The 17,181-nt window shown below is 37.9% G+C and overlaps 1 protein-coding gene across 5 annotated transcripts in view; it reads right to left on the bottom strand.

Annotated features, from left to right (window-relative positions):
* The window catches only part of CSMD3 (CUB and Sushi multiple domains 3), a 1,223,593-nt gene extending 1,206,447 nt beyond the window's left edge, over positions 1-17,146 (bottom strand). For 3 of the 5 annotated variants that reach the window (XM_021090584.1, XM_021090585.1, XM_021090586.1), the window contains exon 1: positions 16,548-17,145. In XM_021090584.1, coding sequence (XP_020946243.1) covers positions 16,548-16,725 — 178 coding nt within the window. In that variant the 5' untranslated portion in view covers positions 16,726-17,145. Of the gene's footprint in view, positions 1-16,547 lie in introns of all 5 variants that reach the window. The other 2 variants (XM_021090582.1, XM_021090583.1) reach the window with 1 other exon arrangement.

The following is a 17,181-nucleotide window of genomic DNA, read 5'->3' as shown; positions in this document are numbered from 1 at the left end:
GAAAATAATCAATTATTTAATATTTATACTTTAATTAAAACTTTTAAAAGGTACAAACACAATTTTATTAAAATTTTCATTGCAAAGAGTATATGTTTAAATGAGTCCAATATACAGCTAGCGTTGATTTACAAAAGCAATTATTTGGGGTTAGGATGTGATTATTCACTTTATCAAGGAGCCTGATGTTTTATAGAAAAGAGCATCTGCCTCAAAACTTATCTCAAATAGCATGTTATCCTAATGCATATGAAAGATGATTTAAAAACTGAATTATCTCATTAAATGTTTGAGAAATGCATCTTCTTTTTTTGTGTTAATATATTACCGAGTAAATTAGATGTACTTAGATATCTTCAAATAAATAATACAATAGGAATTCCTGTCGTGGCTCAGTGTTGACGAATCCGACTAGGAACCATGAGGTTGCGGATTCGATCTCTGGCCTTGCTCAGTGCGTTGAGGGTCCTGCATTGCCATGAGCTGTGGTGTAGTTTGCAGATGCGGCTCAGATCTGGCATTGCTGTGGTTCTGGCGTAGACTGGCAGCTACAGCTCCAACTGGACCCCCTAGCCTGGGAATCTCCATATGCTGAGGGACCGGCCCAAGAAAAAGACAAAAAATAGTAATAATAATACAATAGTTACCAGTTTTGCAATAGTCATTAATAGTAGCAATACAAACTTCCTAAAGTGCTTTCTCCTACTGATCCAATTGCTATCATGAAGATGTTAAATATACAGATAATATAAGAGATGAGGAAACTGAGCCCTAAAGGAAAGGTGGTACTTAAATCATCTAGCCAGTTTGTATCTGGCATTACGTGTTCAATTCTATTAGATTAGAGACTGAGAATAATCATAATAAATGTTTCCAAATTTATTTGCTCTCTGACATATTGAATATTATTTGAAATATGTACTAAAAGGACTTTGCAATGAACAGTTACTTCTAATAGCAATGGTAGTTTACCTGGTTTATCAGGGCTCAGTAATTCTTTGTGTTCTTACTATAATACTAATGGAGGTAGTGATATTTTGAGCTAAGGGACTTTAGTACAAACCATTCAAGTAAAAGCCACCAGTTTATATGTTCAAAAGTAAAAGAAGCAAAGGCGATCCATAGTTTTACACACTGAATAGATATACAACATTTTTATAAGTCCTCTTTTTTCCTAGAAAACATTCGGTATCCAAATGGATATCCACAGCCACCACTTTCGGAGTTAGAAACATTTCAGTATATAACAACTGAAAGATTAGGGCAATATAGATTGATTTTTCTGATTACAAGTTGGACATAAACTAAATTAATGAATTCAATTAACTATAATCCACTTCAAGCCTCCAAATATTTATTGAATGCCTCCTCTGTTTATAAGGTACTTATTAAGGCATGGCTATCCCATGCTGTGTGATTTAAGATTTTTGACATACTTTTTTACTCAATAAGAGTCATGAGTTGAGAAACATGTTTCATTTATTTTACACTTCTAAGAAATAAAGTTATAATTTTCCATGAAGTCTGGGCTATTGAAAATAAAGAATATAAGTAAATATGACCTTATACACACACTATTTTAATTTGTAAAAAGAAAAAAGTACAATTTTAAGATAGCCTTAAATATAATTCCTAACTGTAATGTCATAGTACCTAAGCATTTTCCATATCTATATATCTATATATATATCATTCTAACAGCAAACTATAACTTAATAAAGGATTCAACAAAGCATGTCCAAACACTAGCATGAGGCCAGTCCCTCTGGCAACATGACAAGACTGACCTTTATGAATTGTTACCCCTGACTTCCTCTGTTTCTATTGCCTTCCCTTCATCTTGAAGCATGTAAAATAAATTGCTCTGTGTTCAGAAATACTCACTCCAGAAAAGAAATAACCTTACCCATTGGAAAGAATTCAAAATTCATCTCAATCTCTGAAAATTTTTTTCCCTCAAAGTTGACGAAATCCTGTTTGGTGTGATGAAAAGAGCAAAGGTTTTGAGTTGGGCAGGCCTGGTTTGAACCCAGATTTCTCTGCTGGCTAGCCACTTCCCTCTTTCTAACTTGTTTCCTCAGATTAAAAGAAGCTAAGTCTATCTATCACTCAAGGTTGAGGTGCTTCCATGAGAGACACTCACAGTTCATAGCAGTGAACAATGAAAACTTTTCTTTTCTGTCCTGAAAATGAGAAAAAAAAATGAAGAATCAGAGTAAAAATGCTTAATAACTTATCTGAGAGAGGTGTCTTCACATTTACGTTAGAGAAAAAATGAGCTACTATAAAAATTGAAATGACAATATAGGAAACAATTCATAAATTGTGAATATTTGTACTTAAATACACAATTCATAAAAATGTATATACTTATTTTACTTCTGTTTTTTCACAATCGACAAAATTTTATTGACTGCATTTAATTTGAAGTTTAAGAATTACTTGATATGTGTGTAACAGAGTTTTATCAAAATACCCTTCTCAGAACTTGCTTCATAAGCAAAGATCACTTCTAATTGTATCCATTTTCATAGTTTTCATGAAGTCTAGATGTACATCGTAACAGGTGGCTCCTCTGAGATTCTCTTGTGTACTAACAATAAACAAGCCAGCTTGAGAGCCTGTCCACTGCATTTTACCCAAATGGGCTATGTTACACTATTGTATGAAAATTGTCAGTAGCGCTTTGAAAGAAACAGAGAGTTGAAACTTGAGAAGGAAAAAACAATGAATGGAAAGCCACTGCAGGTTTGTTTGCTTGTATAATGTTGTTTTGAGAAATGTAAAGAGACCACATTCATATTTGATAAGACCAAGAAGGAAAGATCTTAGACACAGGGTTTGAAATGTTGATGGAACCAAGGGCAAATAACCTGCAAATTATCTCCACACACATTAATTTGGCATCTCAATAAGCAGAAAGTATATTGTGGAGAGTGTTGGAAATTCACTGTGGTATACATAGAAATTCCTCCCTTTAGTTGTACCAAGTTGAGTAAACCAATTCATGTTACCTAAAGCTCTTTTATCTCAAGCTTCTCAATTTTATTTATTTATTTATTTTTGCTAAAGTAGTCCCAGCAGAGAAGACAGCATTTAGTAGACAAGGGACATGCTTGGTTTTGATCTTACAATAACAGTGGAGATTTTAGAGCTTAGAAACAGAAAAAATCCTTCACTATTTATTGTATTAATAAATATTAAATATGAATTCTTACACATTAAATTATTAGATCACAAAGTGAGGTTTATCAAATGTGGAAAGGGATAGGGAGATGGCAATTGTAAAGTAGGATGTGCAAACATTAAAATAACATGAATCATCAAAGAAACCAACGAGAGGGGAATGAGAAAAATGTAAAATGCAAGATAGATTTTGGTGAATGTTTTAACCTTGTAAGGATAGATCATTCTACTTAACTGCTGTGGAGCAAAATTGGCATTGATCCAATGCCAGCATTTCAGTATTATTATTCTATTGGTCTTTAAATCACAGATTTTTTTAAAAAAGCAAAGCAAAACAAAACAACCTACTTACTGAAACACTGGTTCCCCAACACTCGAGTCTCCAATAAAGACAAAAAAGTGATAAATAAACTATGACTGAATCTGTTATATTTATATTTAGTTATTTATTTTACCCTTTGTATGTGTTGACCTTGATAAGTTAGTTCAAGGCTTATTTCATGTGAATCACTAAAAGGGGGGACAGAGATCTGAATTTAAATTTGAAACTATTAGGAAGCCTATGAGGAGTTCTGAAGCAGAAACTACTATGGAAAAAGAATTGGTTAGAAGCACAATTTGCTGATCACAAATTACTATATAACTGTACAAACATTGTTATAGAAATACATGACGGATCTTCATTAATAGTAGATAAACTAGTTAACATCAGTTGGCTGAACAGATGAGAGTCAATAAATATTTTAATTGAAAATTACAAGGGAAAATTACATTAGATCACAAAATGATGGTCTTCATTGGAAAGTTTCAGTATCTGTAGATGTTAACACTTACCTGTGTTAGTATAAAGATCTAAAATATAGAATGTGTAAATGAAGTTGGAATAAACTATATTGATATTTCATAATAAAAGAATCACGTTAAAGAATTAAACAATTTCACGATTTTCTTTGGTATTATGTTCCCAGGAATCCTCCTTCAAAATGAAGATTGTCTTCTTTTAGGATAGTGATTAGATTTCATCTCTATATTTTCAATGTCTAGGCAAGGGCATGACAAACACTGGCCCTCAGTAAATAAATAACTGATGGCTGAAGGAATATGTGGCTGAATCTCAGAAGTAACACTGAAGCCACTGGTTCTTTCTATGGAAATAAAATCTACTGGCCACTGTATCTTTCACAACTCCTAGTTTAATTTGTGTCAGTATCACAATATTCAATTCAAAATAATACTGTTCTAAAAGGCATAATAAACCAAATTCAACAAAAATAAAATGACAGAAACAATTAAATATTTACATGAAATAGCACAAGATATAACCTCATATATCTAACATCATCCAATTTCTCTTGAAGACTTTGAGAATTTTAGTTTTGAAAAAATTAAATAATTAGAATGTAGTCTCTCTAAGATGGGGAGATTGGAATAATCTATGCAATGCTAGGTAAAAATAAGTAGTGAGCTTCAAAATATTGAAAAATGGCTGATTCCTAAAGACTTACACATTGGTAATATTTAAATATTAAGTTCAAAATGTCATTTCTGATTTTCATCTGTTAATATATTAATGAACACTGCCAAGCTAACACAGATATTAAAGATTTCCTAGCACTTTGCTGGAAAATTGATTTTAAATGTTTCTGTTTGACCTCCTTTAAAAAGATTTAACAGCTAAAAGAGCACCCAAGTACTAGTCGAATTTACAGATGAAAGGTTTTTTTTAAGCCATGAAAAGAGCATTGAACATGAATTCAATACAGGTAATCATGGACACGTCAGCATTTTTATTGCAAACTTCATTTAAGAGGGTTTATCATCTCCATCACCTTATAAACTATTAAGCTAAAAGTGGGCACACGAATTAATAGCCTGGATGCAAATTTGTTTACACAAAACATTTGAATCAGTTCAGCTGCTTTGATTTAGACATCAGCCAAGAAACCGTTAACTCAGGGTTTCTCCATATATGTGAACACTGAGTAAATATTTTGTCTAGTCTACATAGTTCAGTCAGTTAGAGCACAGAGCCAATAAATTCAAGGTACTCTGTTTCATCTCCAAGAGATTCAGTTGTGTTTATTCTGCCTGTTCTCCTAACTTTGATCCGTTATCTCGCAAATGCAGCTTTTAGCAACACAGAGCTCAATATTAGAACACACAGATAGATCAGCATAAATTCATTACCAACATTTGGGAGAAATTCAATTTATACCTCCAATAACAGATTCAGAACAGTCATACCTGTACATAAAATATAGTTTAAACATTGAAAACAAAACCATTTCTAAAAATTACAAATTACCTGAAGGTAAAGTCATTTTAACAGTATTGTGCTTTAATAGAATAACAACAGAGTAGGCTCATTTTCACTTCTCTATATTAAAATACTCATAATAAAATATAGCTTAAAATTATAACTTTTATTGACTCAGTTGAGAAACCCTAGGTACCATTATGTGCTAATTTAAGATAAAATGAAATTAAAAACATGTTTTCTTCATATTTCTTTCAAATCAGACAAGGATCATAATTTAAACAAATAAATATATGTATCAATAGAAAACTAAAATAGATATTTGAGAAATTAGAATAATATCAAATGATAAAAAACTCAGCTAATAGTTTTATTAAGTAGCTGTGAATGAATAAACAAGTGGTTATTGGAAATATGAGCAAGCTCCCAAAAAAGCTATTTTTTTTTGTCTTTTTGCCATTTCTTGGGCCGCTCCCGCGGCATATGGAGGTTCCCAGGCTAGGGATCGAATCGGAGCTGTAGCTGCCAGCCTACGCCAGAGCCACAGCAACGCAGGATCCGAGCCGCATCTGCAACCTACACCACAGCTCACAGCTCACGGCAACGCCGGATCCTTAACCCACTGAGCAAGCGCAGGGACCGAACCTGCAACCTCATTGTTCCTAGTCGGATTCGTTAACCACTGCGCCACGACGGGAACTCCAAAAAAGCTATTTTTAATTATCAGTGTGCTCCCCTTTCCTTTCACCAAGATCATGAAAACACAACATCAGTAAGTTTGTGATATAAAATGTCAATAGACTATAGTGAATTATTACAACAATAACAATAGTATCAATTTTAAAATGGGAGTTCCCATTGCGGCTCAAGGGTAACAAACCTGACTAGTAACCATGAGGACTCAGATTTGATCCCTGGCCTTGCTCAGTGGGTTGTGGATCTGGCATTGCTGTGAGCAGTGGTGTAGTTTGCAGATGAGGCTTGGATCCTGCGTTGCTGTGGCTGTGGTGTAGGCTGGCAGCTGTGGCTCCAATTCAACCCCTAGCCTGGGAACTTTCATATTCTGCTGGTGCGGCCCTAAAAAGACAAAAAAAAAAAAAAAATTAAATGGAAAACCTGGCTGATAGTTAATCAATTTCCAACATTAAAATTCCGGAATGTATAATTACAGGAAGTAGAGTTGGAGACAGAGTGTAGCTTTACTTGTATCCCTGAATTTCAGCAGCCTTGGAGAAATCTACATCTAGATACTGCAAGATGCAAAACTATTTAAAATATCACTGTCCCGTAACAAAGTGTCCAATGTAATAAGTATGTCCCATGAATAATACATATGAGGATATTGTTAGGATATCTGAGCTTTAACATTGAAAATATAGGTTAAAATGACATTTTTAGAAATAGATCTACAAAGTTTTAATAATGTGAGTAGAAAAAGGCAAGTTTATATTGAAAGAGTCTGAAGTTCAGAAAAGATGAAAGTACAATAATACTTCTATTGGATATGAAAAACAATTTATCACCTTCAAAAGAAAATGTAGTACTAATTTTGAGCATTTAAGTATAATTTAATAAGTGTATATTTTCCTTTTGTAGACAATGATGTATATTTTAATATCCCTACTTAATTTTTAGGTCAATATTAGATTGCATGTTAAGTTTCTCATTTACCAACATTATTACACTCGTGTATGTGTCTCCTAAGACAATTACTGCAAGAAGTATTGTTTTGAGCCTGATCAGAATTTGGAGTAGGCACAGTGTTCTCTACTCTCATGGAGATTTACTCCCATAAACTAGTTAGGACTAAATAAAGAAGCTCATAAGGCAGTACCCAGTGAAAAGAAACATGAGCTGGATAGGGAATTGAAAGACTATTTTGCACTCTTTTGCTTGGCAAGTCTCTTTATTTCTCTGAACTATCTCCTTTCTACATGAAGGTGAACAGCTACACAACTACTTTTAACTGGGATGCAATTTGGGGAGGAGGGAGAGCGAGAGGATGAAGCCTGGATATGTTGTTTCTTAAAAAGCACCTTCCTTAACTATAAGACAATAGACAGGTCATAAAAGTTTTCCCATCCTTAAAATTCTATAGAAATGATTGGAAGATTAAGGTACCAAACAGAGCAAATTTTTTTCCCAAGAATTATGGTACAATTGGTAACATTTTATACCCACATATTATTTTATATGTGAAGTCCGTAAATTTGTCTACATTCATAAATTTTAAGTTTTACTAAGGACCTGTGAAATCAGATTGTTATGATCATTATACAACTACAGATGTGATAAATTCATTTGAGTAATAAAAAAATGGGAAAAAAAAGTTTTACTAAGGAGCACCAGTTTAAATCTAAAGATTATAACTTTTGATTTTTTTTTGCTCTTAATGCACTAAATAATTTTATATCTTATAATGACTTTTTAACTTATGTATTATTGTGCATTTACCTCACTTAATATTGCTTATAAAACTGGAAACTATCTTTCACATCTATCTTGCAGAATCATTATGAGAATAAAGTTAGGCAAGTAAAAGATGTTGAAAATTACAAAACTGAGAAGTTATGTATTACTGTAACTATGATATATATATAATATATATATGTATAATATGTGATATATATATAACATGGATATTAATTTTAGGCTTTCTTTTATATTAAATTAAATATTAAATTTATTAATATTTCATTTTTTTCTCTTAAAAATGAAGATTGTTTAATTAGTCACTTAGTCATTTATAATTTTAAATTTTGATGAGTCTATGAAAGTATTAATCAAATATCATTTCAACCACTACCTAACCAATAATTCTGGAAAGCCATTGCACCTCTGTGGCCTCAGGAAATATGGATAATTTATAAATGGAGATAATAATCTGCACATAGGAAATAACAGCTATCCCACAAGATGCTTGTTACAATTCAAAGCTGGAAAATGAGAGAGAACCACTGCTTGAGATGTAGGTGACACACTCTAACTAAAGGGCTTAGCCCAGAGTTTCCTGCTGCTCGGATTTTACACAATAAATGCACATGTCTATTTTAGTACCATTTCCCCAAATATAATAATGTATTACATGCTTTCTATATATGAAGCACACCTGAGTATTCTGGAGTCGACCTGACAAACTTGCATAGTGGAAAACTTTAGCATAACTGTTGGTTTTTCAGTTTATTTATTTAACATTTAATACATCCACTCTGCAAGTCTATTTCCATTTATAAATTTCCTTTAAAATGGTATTCAACCAATTTTTTTAAAACTGTCATAGTTAAAAAAATCCTTACCATTTCTTTAATGTAATCATAAATATTTCTTCAAAATTTGCCAACATAAAGCAACTGAAGGAAGAAGGACTTTATAATCATAAACATTACAGACTCAGCTTTTAAGAGTATCACTCATTACTTTTATGTATTTCAACCATTTTCTGAACATTTAAATACTTCAAATTTAGCAAGATTCATTATTTTGGAAATTTTACTCCCATATCTTGAAGAGACTTTAGAAGTATTTCATATATCACTAAAATTGAAAATAACCCCTTAACATTATTGATTGTTCTTACAAATTAATATTTGTAAAATATGCTAGTATTTTCATGGTAAGAGTTTTGCATGATACCATCATCTTATATAGATTATGTGAGAGAAATATACAGATATAAATGCATATGAGATAGAATGCTTAAATGTTAATAGGACTTGAACATATTAAAAACATGAAGAAAAAATTATGAACATACTTTCTAGATTTAAAAGCCTTTAAATAAGAAATTGTGTCCAGATTTTGAGAGGAAATAAGAATTTGATTTTTAAGTATGATCCTTCAAAGTTTTTGAGACATTAAAAATCAGTCAACATACTGATTTTATATTTATAGGCTTGTAATGTAAAAAATAACTAATATATGATTTGTTTTTATTTTATGTGCATATTTTAATAGTCTTAGAAAATATTCTCATTCCATAATTGTTTCTTTTGTCTTTTACCAAATGAGTAGTTAACATTAAAAAACTTACCACAAAACATTATAATCACTAATATTCTTATATGATACTAATCGGCATATGGTACTTAAATATTAAATTTTGTGATTGTCTTCATTGGTGCCATCTGAGCAAACTCTAGAGTAAAGCTGATAAGGTATAGTAGACAGGTAGTCGAACATAAACTTGAAAGCCCAATGATCTAATATCAGTTCTGGAGCTAATTATCGTGTAACCTAGTAAAAACGCACTTACCCTTCCTAGGCATGTGCATTTATTGTATAAAATATGAGCTGGTATTTAAGAACTCCTCCAGCCCTGTAAATACCATGAATTTGTGACAAGATGAATTAACAAATTCATGTAAGTACATTTATCAATCAATATTAAAATAAATCAATATTGGAATGCAATGGATGAAATTAGCCCAGAAGTAGGAGTAACATTTTTAAGCTACGAGTCTGCCCCTGATTCATAGAGCCAGCACTTGAAGTAACTGTGTAAAGGTGATAAGCAGAAATTTCAGAGTGTTTCTCCAATGTATAATAGCCTGGGAACTTAGCCAAAGTGAAATAAAAGCTAGGGAGAAGAAGCTACATTTTTTATTTACTGCTGTGGACAAGTTAGGGCTGGTGGTGGTGTTAGGGATGAAGTGTGTGGGAGTTCAAATTGGCTTTGTGCGTGGAAGTGTATTTAATAATACTGATATAGCTACTAGTGTCAGGCACTGTATATGTTATGTGCATAATCTTCCTATTGAAATTCTAATTTCCTTTTTCATAGATAATGAAATTGAAGCTTAGGAAAATTGAGTTGCCAGTACAAAGATAGTTCCTGGAAGAATCATTTTTTGACTTCAGGTCTTAGTGGCTCCGAAGCTCTTGCTCCTTAATTTACTGTAGTGTTTCTCACATTTTAGAGCACATCAGAATTACCTAGATGACTTGTTAAAAACACCAATGTTGGTACCCAACTGTCAGGGCATCTGTTTCGGTAAACCTGGGGTAGGGACCTGAGGAATCACATTTCTAACAAATTTCCAAAAGATGCCTCCAAATGGTGCAAAGTGTTTGGGAACACTTTGAAATCACTGCAGTGCGAGCAGTTGTGAGCAAATAGAATAATATTGTACTATCTAATGGTACATGATTACTGTTGATATTCTTGTTATCTATCCAGTTAAAGGTATTTGATGCATATGCTAATCTTAGAAATTTTGACTTTTAGAGGTTTCAAATTGGGTTCTGGGAAACAGGCCATGGTTATATAGAAAGTATTAATCCTTAGGAAGCCTCAAACAGCACCAAGCAATAGCTTACCAAAAGGCATGATAGCGAGAAATGCATTTGATAGCTGCAAGATTAGAGGCTTGAGAGAAAAAAGATCTCTACCAGCACTGAGAACATGAATACTGGAAAGTATTTAGCAAATTGATTTTTCTCACTGATATTCCTGTAAAAGTGTTATTCTGATGAGAACGAGAGCCTTGAAAGTGTCTAATTCTGAGAAAATCTTGTAGACATGAAGATTTATCTCTGGAAAGTACCATAAATCACCCCACCTGCTCACTCAGAGGGAGACAAGATGAATTGCTAATGATAGCATTTGTTCTATCATCCTTACCAGACCTCATCCAAAATCCAAGTTAGGACTGCCATCATATCCATAAACTGCATGCCCCTTTGGATTATGAGTAAGAGGAAGGAAAAAAAAAAGAGCATGTTTTAGTGTTTATATAGATAAAATGGCCGTAAGTTTTATTGGTATCTCAGGCATTTCCCTCTTTTTGTTTGCAGTCATTTTACTTCTAGTGTCTCAAACATTGGAATTCAAAGCATAAGATGGCATATTTTCTCAAATAGCCATGTTGCCTAAGGTAACAGTTGCCTCACCAGACATACTGTTTGGTGCTTCAAAAAAGTTATTTTCCATACTAGACAAAACACTGTAGGTATTTAATATCCTGAAGCCTTTTCTGGAGACCCTGATATGAAGTAGAAGATAGTCAACTCTTGGAACACAAGAAGTATATTTGGAGCCTTGAAATGAAGGTTAGCTGCTTTCTTTTCTTTGTATCTGAGATTAGACAAGTTACTTTTCCCCATATGAGTACAAGGGTATTATAGATTGTTCTACTTCTTTTACTTTATTGTTTTATCAGGTCTCACTTATGACAGAGTTTTACTGTTTTAGAACCCTGTAGAAATGCCATTTGCTACCGCTTTAAGATTTCCCTGTTTCTGTAGGTACCAAGTTGTATGTCCAGGGAACAAATATGTATGCCTCAAATCTACTCAGCTACCCCACTAGTAGTGGGGATGCTAATTAATATCATGAACAGTAATAACAACTACTGAAACTAAATCTATGCTTCTGGGGTACTTAATCTTTTCTCCTTGAGGAATCTCAAAGGAAGTGGTATCAGGTTTTTCAAGAGCCTGAAACCTGCTCTGTATTATTTCTGCTCACACCACGCTCGTCCTACCCTGCATAGGGAGATGCAGAGATGCAGCCCCCACATCCTCCCCAACCCCCTCAAGGAGAAAATACAGGAAAATATGATGCTGCAAAATGATATTTCTGAACGATTTCAACGAGGTAACTGTTCAAGGAAAGTTCAGGTCAGAATTAATTCTAGGAGCTCTTCAAGCCTTTTGAAGGCGGTAAAATTGGGTTGGATAAGCAACTTGGCGGTGCAAAGCCTCCCCATAGGCTCCCTGTTCAAGGAGAAGGGAATCCGCCTGCTGCCTGAGTCTATCTTTCTTTCTTTGGTTGTCCTGCTTCATTATTATTCTGCATTGCGCTGTAATCCTCGTGCCTGTCCCGCTTTCAGCCCTCAGCTGGCCTCTTCACCGGGCTTGGGAGAGGACCGCGCTACAACCGGGATGACCCTGTACTGTTTCCTTTCCTTTGCCTTTTCCCCTAGGGCTCAACGAAGCCCTTGTGGCGATTCCATCTTGATATTGCCCCTTCTTGCTTTATGCCCGGTGGTAGTGGCAAGCTGGGGATGAGGGGTGGGGATGGTAAAGGAGCAGCAATCCACATTATTCATTCCCCAGTGAGTTTTTGGAACTCTAGAGAGCCTGTTAGAGGAGAAGTTGTTCGGCTAGGGTGGTGCTGAGGTCTGTCAGCTGGGGGAAAGGGAGCTTTCTCAGCGCCTCCACCGGATCGCGCTATAGCAGTGGCCACAGCACCACCGACCGTCTACAGTCCGGGGTTGGGGCGGGGGGTGGGGGGAAGACAGAAACGTACTGTTTGTTACCGGCCACCCATTTCTGCCTTGCACACACCCCCACACCCACTCCCCAGGCCTCCCAAAGGCTCCTGGGTATAGATCCATCTGGGGCTTCTCCCAGCAACACACCACACACACACACACATGCACACACACTCCTTCCTACACCTACTCGCGCGCCAAAGGCCAAGTCAGGTGCTCAGTTTCAACCTCAGGTGGTTCATGGATATTTCAGGGAGTCTGGCCTTCTAGAAGCAGTAAAGCAATATTCCCAGAGGAAACAGATGTCCACAGTGCAGCAGGTCCGGGACCTCTTGACCCCAACACAGCTGCAGCTGTCTCAGTCCTGCTAACCTCAAGGTAGGTTTTTGATGGTGGCTTTTTGTTTGCTGTCGTTATTGTTCCGTAAAAACATTAACCCTACCCACCCACCTTTGAAAAGCTCTCTTAAGACACGACAGAAAATTTCCCAGCGTTACTGCCAGGTAAGACTGTTGCCTTGAGGTCAGGGAGTGAGGGTTCCAGCGCTGCCACCCGGGGTGGGAGAAAGGTGCTAATGAGCGCCGCTGGCAGCTCTTCCAGGGCAGGACAATGTGACCCCTTCACATAGTAATAAACTGCGGGAGAGGGTGAGAACCCCACTTTTCCAGAAGAGCTCTGTGGCAGGAGTGACATCTCCTCCGAGTCCCAGAGCATTGGGAAACACGGATCCTTATCCAAGTCCGGGGTCCCAGGAGAGGCCCTGAAAGCGTGGCTCAGGGTGGGGGACGTGGCCCACTGGCTGTAAAGCACTCTCCATTGAGATCAATGCCTTCTGTACCCTCTCTGCATGATTTGAATGCTCCCCTAGGGTTTCCCAAGAGGCAGGGGAATCACCCTGCGGGTGTCTGTTTACGTGGGCGGGACGTTTAAGCTCGACTTGGAGATTCACAGTTTCTGATTAAAACCTAAAACAGACACGCTGCAGCTGCAGGCTGCATTTCAGAAACCTCTGCGTGAGTGTGTGTGTGTGTGTGTGTGTGTGTGTGTGTGTGTGTGTGTGTGTTGCCTTTTAGCATGAAGTAGGCAAGCAGCAGGTCTTCGCAGGCCCCGCCCGCCCCACCCGCAATTTGGTGCCCTCCATGGCCTTTTATTTCAGATGGCTACACTGAAGATAAAATGCCCAGAGAGGGTTGCCTCTCTTTTCAACCCCACTCGGAGCAATTCAGGCCTACTACTGAAGGCCACTTTGTCTTCTATTCTGAGATGTTTCCTCTCTCTGAGCCTCTTTGTCATTGGTGTTGCAGGCAGAGGTGAGATGGTGGAGGGATGAAAAGTGTGGACGGAAGGTAGAATTCTCCAGGCTGGAGCTGTTCACCTGGATAAGTGCTCTCCTTGGACTTCCTGAACCCTAGCAGTAGCCTAGAAACCTGCAAAGCCCTTAGAATGACACCCCATCCTGAGCTTTCCCTTGGGCCTGAAAGACTAGAAGAAAAACAGTGTGGAAGACAAAAAACGGTCATAGACATTGGAGGAAACACTTAAGCCATTGCAGCAATCTTGGTTTTAAGAAAAGCCTTAAGACTGTGGTGAAGTGAAAATAGAATGAGGTGAATGAGAAGAAGAAACGATTGTCAAAATTGGTACCACTGGGCTACAGGGAGCAGGTCTAAAGCATAGAGCCTCTGTAAGTTTGTGTCTCAGAATTTAACAGCGTTCCAAGTTGTAAAATATAGGAGATGTCTTTCAAGTGGCAGATAAGTGACAATGAAGAACCTTATTACCATTAAAAAAATTTTAATGGCCCGTAAAAAAATTGATTTTGAGTGGAATCAAGCAGAGTGTGAAATACTCCTTCTTTCAATGGCCCCGAAACTGGAATATATTCTGTAGCCGATTAGCTCAGTTCAAAGTACTGGAGCTGTGAGTAAAGGAGAGGGGTCTCATTTCTAGTGCCATCTGAAGCAAACTAACCGCGCCGTTTGTTTTCTATCAGCGCTTCTTATCTAGAAAATACGGTAGGTGCGGGCGGCTGGGCTGTAATTGCAGGCGGCGCGGCTCGGTGTTTGTCAGCCTGGCGTGCTCGCCCAGCTTCGGAGACTCCCTCTCCCCATCTGCCCCTCGAATGTGTTTTGACTCAACAGGTATCACATGAAAACTCACTTAACCCCCGGTCATCTTCTAGCAAGAGCCACCTCAACATTTTTTCCTGCCAGGAGCTGCTGCTGGCTCCTTGCGCCTCCCCCACGCGGAGCGCGAGTGTAGCAGGCAGCCCCAGGGCCACTTATTAACCACCGTCTCCGTGACAGACAAACTAAGCATAAATGTAAGCCTCCTCACACGTCGAGCCAGCAACAAAAAACCTTGTAAGCAACAGAAGACGCATTTTGTGCACTAGGCAGCGTAGGACAAGCGTTTTGGTTTAAGAGCTCCGCTGAGGAATCGGGTGGGTAGGGGGGAAGGGAGCTCCAAGCTTTAAGGAGCAGGTTGGGATTACTAGGCACTTGCTGCCACAGAGATCGAGGACGACTTCTTGGCGTTTAGGCATGTAAATTAAAATTCGAGGCATGCCACGCATCATAGGTCGTAATAGGGGGAGAGATAACCCCTCCAACTCCCACCACCCAAAACATGAATTATCATTTCTACTGAATGCAAATGGGCTGCCTTCTGTGGGGGGACAGCCAGCTGCAAGCTGGACAATAAACTGTTTCATCGAGACGCGGCCCAATTGCGGTTCAGAGAGGCACTCCTTTACAAAGGAAGAAGAGTCCAGTTTGTCTTGACAGTGGTGGCGCGCCTGGGCCAAAACACCCCCTCTCCCCAACGCCCACCCTTGACACACAGACACCTAGGATTTGAAACTAGCTTCACTGAAAATGACATCCGTCTCGTCTATGTGAGCTGCTATGAGTATGGGGAGGCGATTGTTCAAAAATGATGGCATGAGTCATAAACACCGCCTGAGTATTCTTTGCAGCAATTAATGGACAGCAGGGTGCAGGAGAAGTTGTAGAACAGAGGTAGGGATCTATTTTCTCCCTGAGGACAGCTCTCCTTCCGATGATCCTGACTGTCCCTTGCCTTCCTGCTTAAGAATAAATTCTACATTCCACCCACCCCTCCCCTTGTCTGTGCATGTGACACTCACTCTACCTGTCTGAACGCTGAGACTTGCTGGGGATTTTCTTTTTGATCCTCAGCTAATGACTTTCCTCCTACCTTCATTCAACCCCAAAGGTGGCTCCTTCTACTTCGTGGCGTTTTAGACCATTCAAGAGCCCCATTTTAAACCAGACCATTACCACAGGACCTAGGGAAGCTCTCCCATCATTTATCAATGCAAAAGAGCCCACGTAGAAATAATTCACATTTGCATGCACACATTCATGTCCGTGTAGGGATGCTTAGAAGATCCCTATGCCCTAATCCATTTAAAATCCGCCCATTCCTAACATGTGGGTAACTTTCCCACTTGAAAGGGTTAAAAAGCATTTACAAAAGCATCTTTAATATAAATATTTCAGCCAAAGCATCAAACCCCAGTGGTTTGACTAGAAATGAAGGTAAGCCTCACCACCAAGAAAAGTCTTGCAGAGGAATTCTGCTTGGATATCCACTAGTTAGAGGCTATACGAATCAACTCACGTATTCGTTTGAGCATACTGCAAGAATATTTATTGAGCACAAGCTCAATCACTGCATTGAACGCCAAATCTGGCAAGCAAAATGCATTTCCTATCTGAGGGGGGGGAAAGAGCTGTGAATCAACTCCTTCTTCGGCATTATCATGATTATTTTATCGGTGCAAATTGCAAAGTAAGCTGCCCTCTGGGGCGACAAGTCAGCTCACCTCCATCCAGAGCAGAGGGGACCCCCGAAAGCAAACCTACCTTTCACACAAGACACCGTCAATAAAAAGACGAGGTTCCAAAACGTAAATCCACTTTTAATCCCCATTTTCTTCATCAGGAGGAAGTCTAGGCGGCCACATTTAGCGCATTTTCTCTTGCCAGGCTCCCGGGGTTTGGATTCCTTCACTCGGCTTTCCCCTTTGCGGATCCCTTTCATATTATTCGCGAGCTCCTAATTCCTGCTCCTCAGCCCGGCGCAGTGGAGTTGTTGCTGTTGTTGGTGCGCGGTCACAGCTCGGAGTGAATGGTGTTTCTGGGATACCACAGCAACCTTGACGAGGACTCAACCATCTCTCTCCAACGGGGGCACTAAGTCTCCGCTACTCTGGATTCTGTCTTTTCTTGTGCGTTTTTTCCCCTCCACCGAAATCTACCTCGATTCTAGCTCGTTATAGCAACCACCAGAAACCACTAGTGAGCCTCTTAAAGCCCAGCTCCTCTCTTTGACAAACTCACCACAATATCTGAATTTAAGTGGTTTGATTTTTTTCCCCCGAATAGATCAATTCTGCCTGTAAAAGCAGCCCAAGAAATATTATGTTAGTGAGCTCTCCATTGCAGCCTGTGAATACAGAAGCATGTTAGAAGACTATTTTAATAGGAGAATATGTGC

This window comes from Sus scrofa, chromosome 4, assembly GCF_000003025.6.
Source record: "Sus scrofa isolate TJ Tabasco breed Duroc chromosome 4, Sscrofa11.1, whole genome shotgun sequence".
NCBI classification, from domain to species: domain Eukaryota; kingdom Metazoa; phylum Chordata; class Mammalia; order Artiodactyla; family Suidae; genus Sus; species Sus scrofa.
This window is presented reverse-complemented; position numbering and strand designations above follow the sequence as displayed.